This window comes from Pan paniscus, chromosome 19, assembly GCF_029289425.2.
Source record: "Pan paniscus chromosome 19, NHGRI_mPanPan1-v2.0_pri, whole genome shotgun sequence".
Lineage (NCBI taxonomy): Eukaryota > Metazoa > Chordata > Mammalia > Primates > Hominidae > Pan > Pan paniscus.
The window spans coordinates 14,976,366-14,992,966 of NC_073268.2; the positions used below are offsets into that span (position 1 = coordinate 14,976,366).

At 57.7% G+C, this 16,601-nt stretch overlaps 2 protein-coding genes across 12 annotated transcripts; one reads left to right on the forward strand and one right to left on the reverse strand.

Annotated features, from left to right (window-relative positions):
• The first annotated feature begins 1,067 nt into the window (after positions 1-1,067).
• On the forward strand, positions 1,068-10,355 carry TNK1 (tyrosine kinase non receptor 1). 2 transcript variants are annotated; one of them, XM_034941421.3, is made up of 13 exons: positions 1,070-1,726; positions 3,445-3,698; positions 3,859-3,929; positions 4,034-4,225; positions 4,318-4,473; positions 4,579-4,862; positions 5,093-5,363; positions 7,176-7,270; positions 7,605-7,769; positions 7,993-8,072; positions 9,019-9,317; positions 9,401-9,496; positions 9,584-10,355. In XM_034941421.3, exons 2-13 carry the CDS (start codon positions 3,536-3,538, stop codon positions 9,695-9,697), a joined length of 1,986 nt encoding a protein of 661 aa, XP_034797312.3. In that variant the 5' UTR covers positions 1,070-1,726; positions 3,445-3,535; the 3' UTR covers positions 9,698-10,355. The 2 variants fall into 2 exon arrangements, with proteins under 2 accessions (XP_054958274.2, XP_034797312.3); XM_055102299.2 differs by lacking the exon at positions 9,019-9,317 and having other exon boundaries at positions 1,068-1,726.
• On the reverse strand, positions 10,340-16,320 carry PLSCR3 (phospholipid scramblase 3). 10 transcript variants are annotated; one of them, XM_063598931.1, is made up of 8 exons: positions 15,539-15,995; positions 14,735-14,902; positions 14,232-14,467; positions 14,098-14,140; positions 13,775-13,995; positions 13,400-13,561; positions 11,248-11,409; positions 10,340-11,055 (listed from the first exon to the last, which is right to left on the reverse strand). In XM_063598931.1, the coding sequence occupies exons 1-8, from the start codon at positions 15,930-15,932 to the stop codon at positions 10,999-11,001; spliced, it is 1,443 nt and encodes a 480-aa protein (XP_063455001.1). In that variant the 5' UTR covers positions 15,933-15,995; the 3' UTR covers positions 10,340-10,998. The 10 variants fall into 10 exon arrangements, with proteins under 10 accessions (XP_063455001.1, XP_034797319.1, XP_057156363.1 ...); XM_034941428.3 differs by lacking the exon at positions 15,539-15,995 and adding an exon at positions 15,108-15,464; XM_057300380.2 differs by lacking the exon at positions 15,539-15,995 and adding an exon at positions 15,108-15,336 and having other exon boundaries at positions 14,735-14,790.
• Between the last annotated feature and the right edge of the window lie 281 nt (positions 16,321-16,601).

Below are 16,601 nucleotides of genomic sequence, written 5' to 3' on the forward strand. Positions count from 1 at the left end.
AGACAGGTTAAAAGACACAGAGTACAGAATGAAAAGGTCTAGAACACTCCTAATCAGAGTTGGCAAAGGAGAGAGCACAGAGGACAGAGGAAAAATAGTATCTGGATGGTTTCTGAGAACTTTCCAATATGATAAAATACGATAAAAGATGTGAATTCATAAATACAGGAAATACAACATATTGAACAGAATAAATAGAATAAATAAATATCTAGATACATTGTGAGAAAACTACAAAACACCAATGATATCTTAAAAGCAGGGAGTAAAGAGAGATCATCTACACAACGAGGATTAGACTGAGGAGACTTCTTTACAACCAACATGTATCAGGCCTATTATATGCCCACACTGTCCTAGGTACTTAGAACACAAGTATGAACAAGCCAGGCCCAGCTCCTACCCTGTGGAGCTACAGAACCTCTATCAGGGATCGCAGATGTGCAGTACCAATTATAGTGTGATGAGCGATCCTGGTTGGAGGGCAAAAGAATCGGCAAGAAAACAATACCATGGAACAGCAATATGAAGATTTTCCTATCCCACGTAGGATCCACATAGGGACTGGCCCCCAAGCACAGATCCTTGCTGGCAGCCTGAGAGTCACTCGGTCTAACTTGGTTTCAAGGCAACTCCACCAGCCTTTATTAAATAAGGCTCTGGGTCTCTGGGTACTGGCTGCCTGCTCACACTTTCCCTTACAGACATCTGGACCCCTCCCTTACCCCACATTATAAGCAAGGAGGAAGAAGAGGACCCGAGGCTGGGAAACGCGGAGGTGGCAGTTGGGATCAAATATCCTACATGTTTACCAAGACCAGGAGGGCTTTTCCCTCCAAGGGACCCTTGGGACAGCAGTTGCTATGTTCACACGTCCTTCCTTGGGACAGGGGACAGACTAGATGTCCTAAGACTGGCAGCTTCCTCTCTGGGACCCCTGAGAGAAGCGGAGACAAATGGTCCTCCTCGGGGCCTTCTTCAAGGTCCTGGACTGAGTCCCAGTGGCCACAGGCTAGGTGGCAGTGTGCAGGGCCCTGGGTTCTGCAGAGCTTGCGTGGAGGGCAGGCGTTACGCTGGAAGGAAGCCCAGGAGTGTCAGTAATGGGGAAGCGTGCCCTGAGGCATGGAATGCTGCCGGTGATCAACAACAGCTTCAACTGTAGACTCTGTCTAGGCCAGGGCCAACTCTCCGTACCAGCATCAACATCTCTCTGCCCTGGCCCCATTCCAGGGTTCACTTAGTAAAGCCTGCTAGGAAGCTCTGAACCCCCTGCCATGGGGCAGGAACTGTGTCCTATTTAGCCTTATATTCCCTATGCGTGGGCACGATAGCTTTATCGGGCGCTTATTCATGTAAGAGGTAGGGTCCTGGCTGAGAGGTGAAGGATTTGGCGAGAGGGCATGGGGGACAGAGACAGAGGAGTGAAGTCTGGGGAGGGCTGGGAAGCTATTCGGAGAAGGCTGGAAAGACGTGAAGGAAGACGAGCAGAGGAGAAGGGAAGGGGGCTTCTCACAGTCGGGGCCATCTGGTCTGGAGGAGGGAGGGGCCGCCAGTCGCCCTGGGGACCGTCACCTTGTCCCACTAGGGAACTCGGGGTGCGGCCCTCGCCGGCCCCGGGCCAGCGGCCAGGTCCCCGCCCTCCGCGGGATTTACTCCTGTCCCGCCTCCTCGGATTTAGCCCAGGCAGCCTGGGAGGTTCCGCAGTCGCCGCTTCCGCCTTGACCAGGTGAGGGTCCGGACAGAGCAGGGGGCCCGGGCTGGGGAGGGCCGGCGGAGCAGCCGTCGCTGGGGGCGCGTCCTGGGGGCGCTGGGCCTGTCCTCTTCTCCTGCGTCCTTCCCTCCCGCAGCCGCGCTTCCTCCTGTCTCCCTTCTGCGCTCCCCGCTTCCCACCGAGCGCGCAGGGCCGGGTCCCCCAGGGTCCTGGGCTTTCTCCTTCCCAACCCAACCCTGCTCGCGCCCGGTTCTGAGTCCACCTGCGCGTTTCCAACTAGGCCCAGCCTCGATCCTCTTCTTCCTCCTTGCTTATAATGTAGGGGAAGGGACGGGTCCAGGTGTGCGTTAGGGAAAGTGTGAGCAGGCTGCCAGCACCCAGAGGCCCAGAGCCTTATTTAACAAAGGTTGGTGGAGTTGCCTTGAAGCCAAGTTAGACCGAGTGACTCAGGCTGCCAGCAGGCATCTGTGCCTGGGGCTGAGCTCAGGTAGGTGTGGGACTGTGTACCTGACAGCCTCAGTGGCTCCATAGGCAGCACCTAAGCCTAGCGGCCATCACAAGTGCCTGATTTGATTTCAAATGTTGCTGCCTCCGGTGGAGGAGAGGCAATGACTGTGGACCTCTTTTGGCTTGAGGGGTCCCTATGCCCCCATAGCTCAGGTATGCTGTGTGCACACTGTACGTCGATGTCTGTGTGTTGTGTTCATGTGGACCTTTGTGTCTTAGCCGTGTGGGGCAGTGTATCTAGGTGTTTGGAGGCAGTGAACTGCCATGTCCCATGGATGTGACACGTATGTACAAGGAACATCTCATGGAAGGACATAGATGAGCCTGGGCGTTTTGTGGCCGCATGCTGAAATGTCTCAGCGTTAAGACGACATATATCGGCCGGGCGCAGTGGCTCACGCCCGTAATCCCAGCACTTTGGGTGGCCGAGGCGAGCGGATCACGAGGTCAGGAGTTCAAGACCAGCCTGGCCAACATGGTGAAACCCCATCTCTACTAAAAATACAAAAAATAGCTGGGCATGGTGGCACGCGCCTGTAGTCCCAGCTACTTGGGAGGCTGAGGCGGAAGAATTGCTTGAACCCGGGAGGCGGAGGTTGCAGCGAGCTGAGATCACGCCACTGCATTCCAGCCTAGATGACAGAGCGAGACTCCGTCTCAAAAAAAAAAAAAAGAGGACATGTATTTGGGAGTCTCGGCCATGTTTTGCAGTATATCTGTAGGTCTCAGTGTGTGTGTGTGGCAGCATGTGGGAGGCAGTGTACCTTCGTGTGTGTGCGTGCTCTACCTACATGTCTGAGGTATGGTGTGGTTGTCATATCTGAGCATCTCCAGTGTGTGTGGTAGGCAAACATGTCTCATGTTGGAGGAAGGGAGATGTCTCATGTTGGAGGAAGGGAGATGTCTCAGGTGTGTATGAGTGAGTTTGTGCCACTGTGTAGCTCAGGTCTAAAAGGGCAGTGTTTCTGGGTGTCCGGGTGTGTGATGTGCCATGATATTTCAGAGTCAGGATGGTAACATACCTGGAGTCTGTAGTAGGAGCAGGCAGTATGCTAAAATTGCAGGTGTGAGCAGGGCAGGTTACTCAGCGGTGAAGGGACAGAGTACCCGGATGCCGTGGGCACGGGGAACATTCTACCTGGGATTTGTGTGCGTGAGTGGCAGGGATCCTGGCTGTCTCTGCTGTGTCCCTGCCTCTGTACCTGAGTGTTTCTGATGACTTGCAGGTGGAGCTGGAGACCTGGTCTCTCTAGGGCCTACCCTGAGCTCAGCATCTGAAGGAGAGGGCCATCATCCTTAGGAACTCCTTCTCCAGACATGCTTCCTGAGGCCGGCTCCCTGTGGCTACTGAAGCTGCTCCGGGACATCCAGTTGGCCCAGTTTTACTGGCCCATCCTTGAGGAGCTTAATGTCACTCGGCCAGAGCACTTCGACTTTGTAAAGCCTGAGGACCTGGACGGCATTGGCATGGGCCGGCCTGGTGAGGGACCCCTGCCCCGAGGCCCTGGTCTCTCTGTCCACAGCCTATCAGTTGCCTTTCCCCACCACAACCCTCTTCCAGCCCTTTTCTTCCCTGTAAGTCTCTCTGCACTCTTCCCCACACCCACCTCCACCCCAGCCCTGATTCTGGCCTCCCACAGCCCAGCGCAGACTGTCCGAAGCTCTGAAAAGGCTACGTTCTGGGCCTAAGTCTAAGAACTGGGTCTACAAGGTGTGTGTTGTAGGTGGGCAGCTTGGGCCTGGGAATGAGGTGGCTTGAGGGGCAGGGAGGGCGGCGCAGGGCTCTGCATACCGGGTTTCCCGTCCCTGTTTCAGATCCTTGGAGGTTTTGGCCCTGAGCACAAGGAGCCCACCCTGCCCTCGGACAGCCCACGGCACCTCCCTGAGCCAGAGGGGGGCCTCAAGTGTCTGATCCCAGAGGGTGCTGTTTGCAGAGGGCAGCTGCTGGGTTCGGGCTGCTTCGGTGTGGTGCACCGAGGGCTGTGGACGCTGCCCAGTGGCAAGAGTGTGAGTGTCCAGGGAGCCCGCTTCATCCAGGCCAGCTGCCCCCTCTGTTCTTCATGCCCGCAATGCCTAAAGGCGCTTCCCCCCACCTCCAGGTCCCAGTGGCTGTCAAGTCCCTCCGGGTAGGTCCCGAAGGCCCGATGGGCACAGAACTGGGGGACTTCCTGCGAGAGGTATCGGTCATGATGAACTTGGAGCACCCACACGTGCTGCGTCTGCACGGCCTTGTACTGGGCCAGCCTCTGCAGATGGTGAGCAGATCCAGCCGCTGGTTCCCGGGACAGCCGTGCGGCAGGAGCGTGGGCGGCCAGGGTCCAATGGGTCCGGCTCACGCGGCGCGGTGTTCCCTCCTGCAGGTGATGGAGCTGGCGCCACTGGGCTCCCTGCACGCGCGCCTAACGGCCCCGGCCCCGACACCCCCGCTGCTCGTGGCCCTGCTCTGCCTCTTCCTGCGGCAGCTGGCGGGAGCCATGGCGTACCTGGGGGCCCGCGGGCTGGTGCACCGAGACCTCGCTACGCGCAACCTACTGCTGGCGTCGCCGCGCACCATCAAGGTGGCCGACTTCGGGCTGGTGCGGCCTCTGGGCGGTGCCCGGGGCCGCTACGTCATGGGCGGGCCCCGCCCCATCCCCTACGCCTGGTGAGCGCGGGTCCGCGGGCGGTCGGGCTCTGAGCCGGGCGGATCCGGAGGGCAGCAGCCGAGGGAGCTCGGAGGGGGCCGGGCTTCTGAGGGAGGCTTGGACCAGAAGGGTTATCCTCCTAGGCAAAGAGGACTTTTGCGAAAGATGGGAGCACTCCGGGGTGCTCCGTGGAAGGTGAGCCTCCAAGGAGCACGTGTCCCGCCCCTTTCAGCTCCACTTCCTTCGGCAGGTGTGCCCCAGAGAGCCTGCGCCACGGAGCCTTCTCGTCTGCCTCGGACGTGTGGATGTTTGGGGTGACGCTGTGGGAGATGTTCTCCGGAGGCGAGGAACCCTGGGCCGGGGTCCCACCGTACCTCATCCTGCAGCGGCTGGAGGAGAGAGCCCGGCTGCCTAGGCCTCCCCTCTGCTCCAGGGCCCTCTACTCCCTCGCCTTGCGCTGCTGGGCCCCCCACCCTGCCGACCGGCCTAGCTTTTCCCACCTGGAGGGGCTGCTGCAAGAGGTGGGAACCCCCGACCTCACCAGATACACAGTCCCTCTTCCCTCCATTCGCTCTCCCAGGGTTCCATGCGAAGACTAACACATCTAGATGTCTGTGCTGGGCTCTGGGACTCAGCTCTGAGCAAAACAGATGCAGTCCCTACCTGCAGGGAGATCAGAGCCCTGGGGAGGCAGCTTGGGGCTACACAGATGCAGACTGAAAGGCTGGGGTCTGTGTCTGGGCCAGGAAAGGGGCATAGAGGAGACAGCACTCAGTTGCAGTCGTGTTGACACGCAGAGGAAGAGAAGGGCTCAGCGTGGGAGGGGAAAATAGAAATAATGAAGCCGCAGGCCGGGCGCGGTGGCTCACGTCTCTAATCCCAGCACTTTGGGAGGCGGAGGTGGGCAGATCACCTGAGGTCGGGAGTTCAAGACCAGCCTGACCAACATGGAGAAACCCCGTCTCTACTAAAAAATACAAAATTAGCTGGGTCTGGTGGTTCATGCCTGTAATCCCAGCTACTCGGGAGGCTGAGGCAGGAGAATCGCTTGAACCCGGGAGGCGGAGGTTGCGGTGAGCCGAGATCACACCATCGCACTCCAGCCTGGGCAAAAAGAGCGAACTCCATCTCAAAAAAAAAAAAAAAAAAGAAGAAGAAGAAGAAGTAATGAGGCCACAGAGAGAGCAGGAACTGTGTCATGGAGGGCTTTGCAAGGCGTGTTAAGCTAACACCTAGAGCACTTGACCTGTGCAGGACACTGCACTGTGCACTTTACATGGGCGCTTATGCAGATTCGCTCATTTAATGCTCTCAACCACTGGATGAGGTAATTATTATTAGTAGTATTTTATTTTGAGACAGAGTCTTGCTCTGTCACCCTAGCTGGAGTGCAGTGGTGGGATCTTGGCTCACTGCAACCTCCACCTCCTGGATTCAAGCAGTTCTCCTGTTTCAGCCTCCCGAGTAGCTGGGATTACAGGCGCCTGCCACCACGCCTGGCTAATTTTTGTATTTTTAGTAGAGATGGGGTTTCACCATGTTGGCCAGGCTGGTTTCGAACTCCTGACCTCAAATGATCCACCTGCCTTGGCCTCCCAAAGTGTTGGGATTACAGGCATGAGCCACCGTGCCCGGCCTGGATGAGGTAATTATTATCTCCATGTTACTGATGGGCAGTTGAGGCACTGAGAGTTTAAGTGACTTGCCTAAAGTCACATGGTAAGTGGAGGAGTTGGGATTTGAGCCTGTCAGTTTGACTTCAGAGCTGTTCCCTAAGCTGCTACACTCTACCACTAAAGCTTAGTCTTTACTCTGAAGGCATTTGGGAGCCAGGGAAGCCTACTAGGCAGGGGAGTTACAAGCCACTCTCACCATGACGGCACTCTGATGTGGCGCAAGAATGGATTAGAGGGATGATGCTGAGGCTGGGAGACCAGGTAGGCAACAGTGGCTGTGAAGCAGAAGGGAGATGAAGAGGTCTGAATGAGGGTAGAGGCGGTGGGGCTGCAGAGGAGTGGAAATTTCCCAGAGGGGCTTGGGAGGCTGATCTGACAGGCCTGGATGTGGAGTGAAAGCAGTGTACAGGATGACGCTCCTGTTAGTCCCCCCAGGTAGAGCCAGGGCCCTCCTCTCTTGCTCCTTGAGCCCTGACCTGTTTGTCAGGGGATCCAGGTCTGCCTCCCTCACTGAATTACAATAGGGGGACAGGGAGAGTCCCACCCTGGGCCCAGCACAGACGACATACAGAGCGGAGCTCCTCTTTATTCCTGCTCCCATATTACCTATCTGACTCAGGCCACAAGCCCAGCCACCCTTTCCTCTTGTCTCCACAGGCCGGGCCTTCGGAAGGATGTTGTGTGAGGGATGTCACAGAGCCAGGCGCCCTGAGGATGGAGACTGGTGACCCCATCACAGTCATCGAGGGCAGGTGACAGTCCCATACCTCCCAAGCAGCCTCAGGAGGAGGATACCCTCCCAGCCTAATTCCTGATCCCTTCTCTGCTTCTCTCCAGCTCCTTGAACCCTGATCTTCTGTCTCATCTCCTCTCCCCACTGGGTCCTGAAAGCTCCAGCATGGTCCTGGCCTCCCTGCTGGAGCCACTGCTGGCCCATAGAGCCTTATTGCATTAGGGGAAAGGCTTCCCTTCCTCCAGGCAGATGCGGCTCCAAGGCACATAGCCTAGTGAGCTGACTGTGGGCCAGGGCCCAGCCCTAACTCTTGCCCTTATTCCCATCCTATTTACCAGCTCCTCTTTCCACAGCCCCGACTCCACAATCTGGAAGGGCCAGAATGGTCGCACCTTCAAAGTGGGCAGCTTCCCAGCCTCGGCAGTGACGCTGGCAGATGCGGGGGGCTTGCCAGCCACCCGTCCAGTCCACAGAGGCACCCCTGCCCGGGGAGATCAACACCCAGGAAGCATAGATGGGTGAGGACCTGAAAGGGTGAGGGCAGGGGTTGGCTGGGAGAACTGATGAGGTCCAGGAGCTTCTCTGGAAGGGAAGCCTGGGGACAGGACCAGAGTGAAGCTGCAGCCTCCACCCTGGGCCCTGGGTCTCCTGGGTTCCCCTGTGAGTTTTTTTGGGAGGGTATATTGATCTGTGGGGTGGGGAGAGTTGGTGTGGAGGATGAACTGGATCCCTCTCCGACAGAGACAGAAAGAAGGCAAATCTTTGGGATGCGCCCCCAGCACGGGGCCAGAGGAGGAACATGCCCCTGGAGAGGATGAAAGGTGGGTGTGGTGGACTCCAGAGTCTCTGAGGAGATCAAGACCAGCCCTTCAATTCCGACCCCCTGCCCTAAATCCATGCCTTTGCATCTATTATTTCCTTCCTCTGAATTCTGTCTGCTGGCATCCTAGCTATACTGTGCAATCTATTTTTTTTTTTTTTTTGAGACAGAGTTTCACTCTTTTTGCCCAGGCTGGAGTGCAGTAGCGTGATCTTGGCTCACCGCAACCTCCACCTCCCGGGTTCAAGCGATTCTCCTGCCTCAGCCTCCCGAGTAGCTGGGACTACAGGCATGTGCCACCACGCCCGGCTAATTTTGTATTTTTAGTAGAGATGAGGTTTCACCCTGTTGCCCAGGCTGGCCTTGAACTCCCCACCTCGGGTGATCTGCCTGCCTCGGCCTCTCAAAGTGCTGGGATTACAGGCGTGAGACACTGCGCCCGGCCCTATACTGTGGAATCTTAAAAGATAGGAAGCCCTCCTGCCTTCCCTTCTGAAGAGCACCTCCACACTCTGGGCCCTGAGCTCTGAGTTCTCTGGGCCCTCCGCCTAGGCCTTGGTGTCCACTTGCCCATCTGTCTTATTGTCCCACCTGACACATGAACCACCCAGGGACAGGGCTGGCTAGCTCATCTGCAAATGCTTGCAAAACCATCCAGCTCAGCACAGATGAAGACAGAGAGTGGGGCCAGGCATGGTGGCTCAAGCCTGTAATCCCAGCACTTTGGGAGCCCAGCGTGGGCGGATGGCTTGAGTCCAGGAGTTTGAGACCAGCCTGGGCAATGTGCCGAAACCCCGTCTCTACAAAAATACAAAAATTAGCCAGTCGTAATGGCAGGCACCTATAGTCCCAGCTACTCGGGAGGCTGAGGTGGGAGGATCGCTTGAGCCTGGGAGGCGGAGGCTGCAGCCAGCCGAGTTCAAGTTGTTTCCTTCTCAACTGTGCAGGCATTTCCAGGAGTCTGGAGTCAGTTCTGTCCCTCGGTCCTCGTCCCACAGGGGGTGGTTCAAGCCCCCCTGAAATTCGACAAGCCAGAGCTGTGCCCCAGGGACCTCCAGGCCTGCCTCCACGCCCACCTTTATCCTCTAGCTCTCCTCAGCCCAGCCAGCCCTCTAGGGAGAGGCTTCCCTGGCCCAAAAGAAAACCCCCACACAATCACCCCATGGGAACGCCTGGAGCCCGTAAAGCCGCTGCCCCCTCTGGAGGCCTCTTGCCCGATCCTGAGTTGCAGAGGAAGATTATGGAGGTGAGGTCTCACTGAAATGGCCTGGTGTCCAGAAGGGGCTACAGGCAGGGGCAGGGGCCTGAGTGAGGCTTTGTCTGTCACAGGTGGAGCTGAGTGTGCATGGGGTCACCCACCAGGAGTGCCAGACAGCACTAGGAGCCACTGGGGGAGATGTGGTTTCTGCCATCCGGAACCTCAAGGTAAAGCCAGCCCCTTCTCTTGGGGTCCCTCCTCTCCTGCCCCTGCCGCCTGGCAGTCAGCTGCAACCCACCCTCCTGCTTCCACAGGTAGATCAGCTCTTCCACCTGAGTAGCCGGTCCAGAGCTGACTGCCGGCGCATCCTGGAGCATTACCAGTGGGACCTCTCAGCTGCCAGCCGCTATGTCCTAGCCAGGCCCTGAGCTCAGCTTCTGCGGGCACGGACACCAGCATGAAAAGCCTAGGCCCCTGAGGGCCTGGCCACATGGGACCAAGCGGAACCGGAACAAGGTCCCGACGGGGGTAGACGTTCCACCTGGGGAGATCCCACCTGCCGTAGGCACATGGAGGAGGAGCCCAGAGTTGGGCACTGGAAAATGTCTCCTCCCTCCCATGCTCCTTGGCTTCTGAAGGCTGAAGCTCCTTTGGCTGGGCCAAGAAGGATCTAGTCTGCCCACTACATTCTCAAACAAGAGGACTTGGAGGAAAAGAGCTGCTATACATCATATGCAGAGGAAGCTTCTACGTGCTAGAGAGGATCAAGGGGCCACACTGGACCATGTGAACAGCCATCCTGAACTGCCATCAGCTACCACACTGGACTCTGCAGGGCAGCCATCCTGGATGATGGAAGCCACCATATTGACTTGGGGTATAGGCCCAAACTGCCTTCGTTTGGTCCAGGGCCATCGTGGGTGATGACGATTGCTCTCTTGCACTCAAGGACATTTGATGCTGGTAGTATGGATTATGAGATGGACTAGCCCCTGCCCCAGCCCAGCTCTCACATTCCCCTTTGTTTTTTCCCATACCAACTGCTTCTACCCTCCCCTATTACATACATCTTTCAATGTCCAAAAAGTTACAAAGTTTATATGAATGTAACATATAAAGATGCAGCCTTTTTCCTAGGGCAAGGGAAGGAAGGGCAGTTACATAAGGCACAGGAATCGCAGCAAGCACCAGCTGAAGGCAGGGCCCTAGTGGGAGAGGAAGTTGGCACTGGGGTCCCCCTGCAGCTGTTGATGGGGAGGTAGAGACCCCCTCAAAGTGCCATGGTCTGAGGCTGAACTAATTGGCCAAGCAGATGCTAGGCAGCGGCGGGGGGGGCGGTGGCTATATCCACCGTCTTTGGTGCAGCTTGCCCTTCCACACCCCAGCCCTCTTGTAAAACCCCAGAGTCCTGGGTTCCAGAGGCCTCCTTTGGAGCAGAGGCCCTGGAAGGGGGTGGGAGAGAGTGCATGGGGAAAGTGTGAAAGCTGATATGCCTGTGTGCCGAGGGACTGCTGGGACAGTGGTGGGAGGTAGCAGGAGAGCGGCTCTCATACATACCCCTCCTTGGGAACCACAGGGGCAGGCGGCCAGGGAGTAGGGTAGGGATGGGGCCCCCCTTCTGTCCCCTGCAGTGTACATGGAGGAAAGGGGCTGCCCAGAGGAGGGGCCAGGGCAGGTGACCATCTGGAGTTCTGGTCGAGGTGATGGTCTCCTCACACCATGGTGGCCTCTAACTGGTGATGGCAGAGGGCCCAGCGCCTCCTCGCTTCTCAAAGAACATGTAGTCCTAAGAGGAGGCCACTGTCAATGGGAGATCCGGCTGGGCCAGCCCAGCTTGGCTGTCACAGGCCAGCTCTAGAACCTCAACCCCCACAACACCTATCCCTGACTTTCCCCTAGCAAGAGGCCAGGAAATGCATAAAGCTTCAAATGACAGCAAAGGACAGGCAGGAGGTGGGGGCAGGGGCAGCCAACTCACAATGAGGAACGTGGCTCCCAGCAGCACAGCCTTCACCCTCACATCCAGGTCCAGCGGGAACTGTAGGCCAAAGTCGTCTGCATCCGTGAGGGCTTCTCGGACCAGGCCCCCCCACTGCTTGCTGATGCGGCCCACACTGCGGGATTCATCCCGAGTCTTCACCTGTCATCAGGGAGGGAGGAAGGACCCAGCTGAGGAGGAGGCAGCCAGTCTCACCTGCTCCAGTCTCATTCCCACAGTCGCACGTATGAATTTGCAGGGTCTCCACTCAGTGAATCTTCCCCTCTAACAGTCACCGAGTGATCGCTTTCCTAACTGGTTCCCATCACAGAGTTTGACAGCTGGGGAAACTGAGGCACTCTAGATCACGCTGAGTCTATACCCAAAATTAGGATTCAGACTCAGATCTGCTGCTATCGAAAGGCGACGCATGACATAACTGAACATCAGTGGTGGGAGAAATGGAAGCGTGACAATCCAACCCCCTTAGGGTATGGCTGTTTGCTAGGTTTGCTCTGGTTCCCAATGCCCCTGCCACCCACAATTGGCACAGCTTGTGCCCTACACAAAGTAACCTGGCCAAAAGGGCAAGGAAAGCTACTGGAATTCTGGCTGTACTTCACCAATCAAGAAGGCTCCTAGAAGGCTATGTCTACCCCAAAGAGTACCTTTTCTCTAATCTGCAAAGTAGGGGAGGGCATTGCCCAGCACTGCGTGAGAGCCTCATCTAGAGAGGGCTACATGCCTATCTACTGTGGAGAGAGGCAGCAGTAAGTAGCCTTTGAGGACCACAATTTCCACTGGCTTCTCTGAGCCACACAGCAACAGGCTCTGCTGATGTGGGTAGTTACTCCCCGTGACTTCCTGGTCCTTTTCCTGTGCTCATTCTCCAGTGATTAGAACTGCAGTGATTTCCTTTTGTGTCATTCCCATCCCCTTCCTGCACTGTCCTACAGCTCTGGGGCACTTCCTGCCATGGTCCTAAGGGTACAGCCCCAAGTATGGACCATTTATAATTATGTAAAAGGGACACTGGCCCTATGAGAACCCCACAGCCTATACATTCCCATCTGGAGATCACGCAGTTATTATATCTTATTCCCAATTGGTTCCCATCACGGAATCTCCCTCTGGCTACCAAGGTGACTCATTTTTGCAAAGTAACCTTAGGTAGGGTACCTCATTAGAAGCGTTGGAAAGTCTACTGGATTATATCTGTTGTTTCTCCCTTATCTGCACAAGCAATTATCCCTTAAAGAACTCAAGGGTTGGTCAGGTGCGGTGGCTCACGCCTGTAATCCCAGCACTTTGGGAGGCTGAGGTGGGCGGATCACCTGAGGTCAGGAGTTGGAGACCAGCCTGACCAACATGGAGAAACCTCGTCTCTACTAAAAATATAAAATTAGCCAGGCATGGCGGCGCATGCCTGTAATCCCAGCTACTCGGGAGGTTTAGGCAGGAGAATTGCTTGAACCCGGGAGGCAAAGACTGCAGTGAGCTGAGATCATGCCATAGCACTCCCACCTGGGCAACAAGAGCAAGACTCTGTCTCAGAACAAACAAACAAAAAACAAACAAAAAAAGAACTCAAAGGTCTGTGGAGTGCCTTTGTCTTCTAGAAACCAAGGTGCTTCCCAGGCCTCACCTCACTCTGAAATTCTTGCCACTTGGGATCTCTAGCTCCCAGACTGGTGACAGGAATGCACAGTGAGAAGGATATACTGGATTTCAGAATGGCAGGGGCATTTGGATTCTATTTTAGCAGGGCAGGCCACAGGATGTTAACATGTTAAAATCGTGCTTGCTCCAGGGCCTGGGCTCACAAACTCATACACAGCAGCCACATGGGCCCGGCCCACACAGACTTAATCATCCTTCACCCCAAATCCAGGCTGGCCTTAGATTTTTTTTCTGCCCATCTCAGGGCCACTTGTAATAATCAGCATTGCTCCTTAAGATGAAATCCTCGTTGTTATGCTTTTATAAGAGCACAGGGCCATCCTATTTCCAAATGGAGGAATGCTACAAATGCGGTCGGAGTCACAGTGGATTTGGATTGATGAGCTCAGGGCCCTTAGTGTTAACTATCCTGCCTCGTGGAAGCATCATCTTGGTTTACGAAGGTCCCAAGAGCCTCTAGTATTCCTGATACCTCAAAGTTGGTGTCTGTGCCACAGCCACAGGTCCAGCAGGGCCCCACCACTCGCAAGACTGTCTGGCGATCGGCATCCTGGATGGAGAACTTGGGGAGGAAGGGATGCCAGGTCTGTAGCACGTGGCCAATGGTGGTGCCTGGTGGAGCCTGTACTTCCATCTGGGAGTGGGAAGCAGACAGGGTCACTGCGGAGGCAGGGGTCCCAGCTCTATCATCTGTCTATTTGGCCCTCACTAAACCTCCCATCCCCACCTGCCCACTCCCACCTGATCCAGGCCTCATCTCAGGTGGACCTCATCATTGTCCCGCCCCACCAAGGCCCGCCCTCCCGGCCCCCTCCCTCCGCCCTCCCGGCCCCCTCCCTCCGCCCACCTCCTGGAGGCCACAGGGGCAGCAGCTGCAGCCACAGTGCAGCGGGCGGAGCAAACGCAGCACCTCACGGTCCCCGGGGTCGGCCAGGCGGACACGCAGCGGCCGGCGGGCGCCACAGCACAGACGGGCGCAGCAGTTGCTCTCCTCGGCCGCCTGACCCAGGGGCTGCCCGGCCCCAGAGCGCAGTTCATACCGATTACAGGTCTCCCAGCCTAGGAACGCTGCCCGAGGTGATACGGGGAGACTCGTAGAGCCTCGCGCGCCCAGGAGCCCACCATCCGGGCCACCATCATGAGGTCCAACCTCCCACTCCTTCTACTTACTTTCCACTCGCTCAGCCTTCTGGTGAATCAAAATCTGATCAATCTGGAAAGAGAGGGGCGGTGCGCACATCAGCTGGCCCATCTGGACGCCCAAGTCCCCTCCCAGTCATCCTCCCTCCCTCCTTCCCACTCACCTGCACCAGGAATTCGAGGCCAGAAGGCACCCCTGGCAGTGGCAAGAAGGGGGCAGCAGACCCCGAGGCCACGGGGCCAGGCGAGGGGAAGAGGGCGAAGCCGGGAGCTGGGGCAGGTACCTGGGCGGGCACTGGCGCCTGCCCGGGCCCAGGATGTAGCGCCGGCTCCGGGTACCCAGGGGTGACAGGGTAGGGAGGTGGGGGCGAAGGGGCGTAGCCTTTGGGGGGCAAGTAGCCTGTAAAGCGGTGGGAGCAGGATAGATTAGAAAGGGACTCAAGGCCTCATCCCCTTATTCCTCAGCCCATGGGCCGCGAGGCTTCGGGGGAAACGTGGTGGCAAGAGGCAGAGAAAGATGGGGCAGGGGAGCAGGGTGGAGGTTCCCCGGAAGGAAGGGAGGGGCCCCACCCAGCCAGTCCGAGCACATTCCGGGAGGATGTGTTCAAACCCGGCTCCCAAGTCCGTGGGGGGGATAACGGAGACCCCCAGACTTGCGCGCACTTACCTGCCATGGGAGAAGGGCTGGGGTTTTCGGGATGATGGTATCTGGGTGGCTTAGTTCTGGAAGCGGAGGCAAACTCGGAGATAGCCAGACAGACACAGAGACAGACACAAAGACGGAGAGGCAGCTGCGCCCGGCGCCGGCCCAGGGTCTCTTGGGCGGCGCCTCTGACTCGGGGAGAAACCCAAGTGTCAGTGGGCGGGACCGGGTACCTGGGACCCTGGATTCCCTCGGGGGCCCCAGAACCGCCCCCTCCCTTTGTTCTCCCATCCTGCGGAGGAGGCTGTGGGCCGACGGCAGGACAGATGGACCCGCGGTCAGACCGACAGCCCCACCCCAAGGGCGGTCTCCCTGACCCCTCTGTGCCCCCGCTCACCTGGAGCCCCCAGAAGAGCCCGGGTGCCTAGCACTCGGCAGCTCACAGGAGCTGGCGGAGGCGGAGGCGGGCCCGAGCTCGGACCCCGGCCCCGCCCCCCGACCCGCCGAGCCCGCCCCCTCCTGGGCGGTGCGTTTGCGCCGGGAGGAAGGCGGCCGTCCGCTGCCCCGGGAAGCCGATCGTGGGCTTTGCTCCTCGGCGTCGCCGACGTTCCCGCCCCTTCCGCTCGGACTGCAGATGCCCAGAGAGTAGGAGCGCCTGGAGAAGGCGGCGGCTGGTCCCGGGCCCCGCGAACGCCGCCAGGCCGGCGGCGTGCGTGCTCAGCGCCCTGGGTGGGAGGCGAGGGCGGCCCGCGCCGCGCTGGCCCCTGGGCTCCTCCTCCCAAGGGCAGTCGGGCCTCGCTGACGCAGCGGAACACCCTTCACACTCACTCATTGGCTTCCAGGACTGGCTCCTGGCTCGCCTTCTGCCTCCCAGGGGCGACCTCGCCGTCTTCTCTCCCTGGCACAGCGGTGACCCACACGGGCACCTCGCAGCGACCGCAGTTTCTGCAGGTGCCCCAGCCACGCGGGTGACAGGCCGCCAAACGGTGTCAGTGAGCGTGCTCAGGCCGCCTAGAGGGCCAGAGGAGGAAGCGCGGTCAGAAAAGACCCCCGAGATGAGTCTCTTCGACTGGATCCTGAGCCAGGACCAGTCCTGCCTTGGGGGCCACTGGCTGAGCGGCGCAAGAGATGAGTTTAGAAACGGAGTGCAGTCCACATACACGGCGGGTTGTGTGGAAGCTGCCATTTGGCCCCACGAGCAGCGAGGAGTCCACCGAGACATTTTTAGAACAAAGAAGGTCAAATGTGTGTTTTAGAAAGATCGTGGCGGGGCGCGGTGGCTCACGCCTGTAATTCCAGCACTTTGGGAGGCCGAGGTGGGCGGATCACCTGAGGTCAGGAGTTTGAGACCAGCCTGGCCAACATGGCAAAAACCCATCTCTACTAAAAATACAAAAATTAGCCGGGTGTGGTGGCGGGCGCCTGTAGTCCCAGCTATGCAGGAGGCTGAGGTAGGAGAAACTCTTGAACCCGGGAGGCAGAGGTTGCAGTGAGCCGAGATTACGCCATTGCACTCCAGCCTGGGCAACAGAGCGAGACTCCATCTCAAAATAAATAAATAAATAAATAAATAAATATTTATTTAGACATCACCAATAAGGCGAAGGCATCACCAATAAGGCGATAGTTAGGCCGGGCGCGGTGGCTCACGCCTGTAATCCCAGCACTTTGGGAGGCCGAGGCAGGCGATTCACGAGGTCAGGAGATGGAGACCATCCTGGCCAATATGGTGAAACCCCGTCTCTACTAAAATACAAAAAAATTAGCCAGGTGTGGTGGCGGGCGCTTGTAGTCCCAGCTACTCGGGAGGCTGAGGCAGGGGAATCGCTTGAACCTGGGAGGCAGAGGTTGTAGTGAGCTGAGATCTTGCCACTGCACTCCAGCCTGGCGA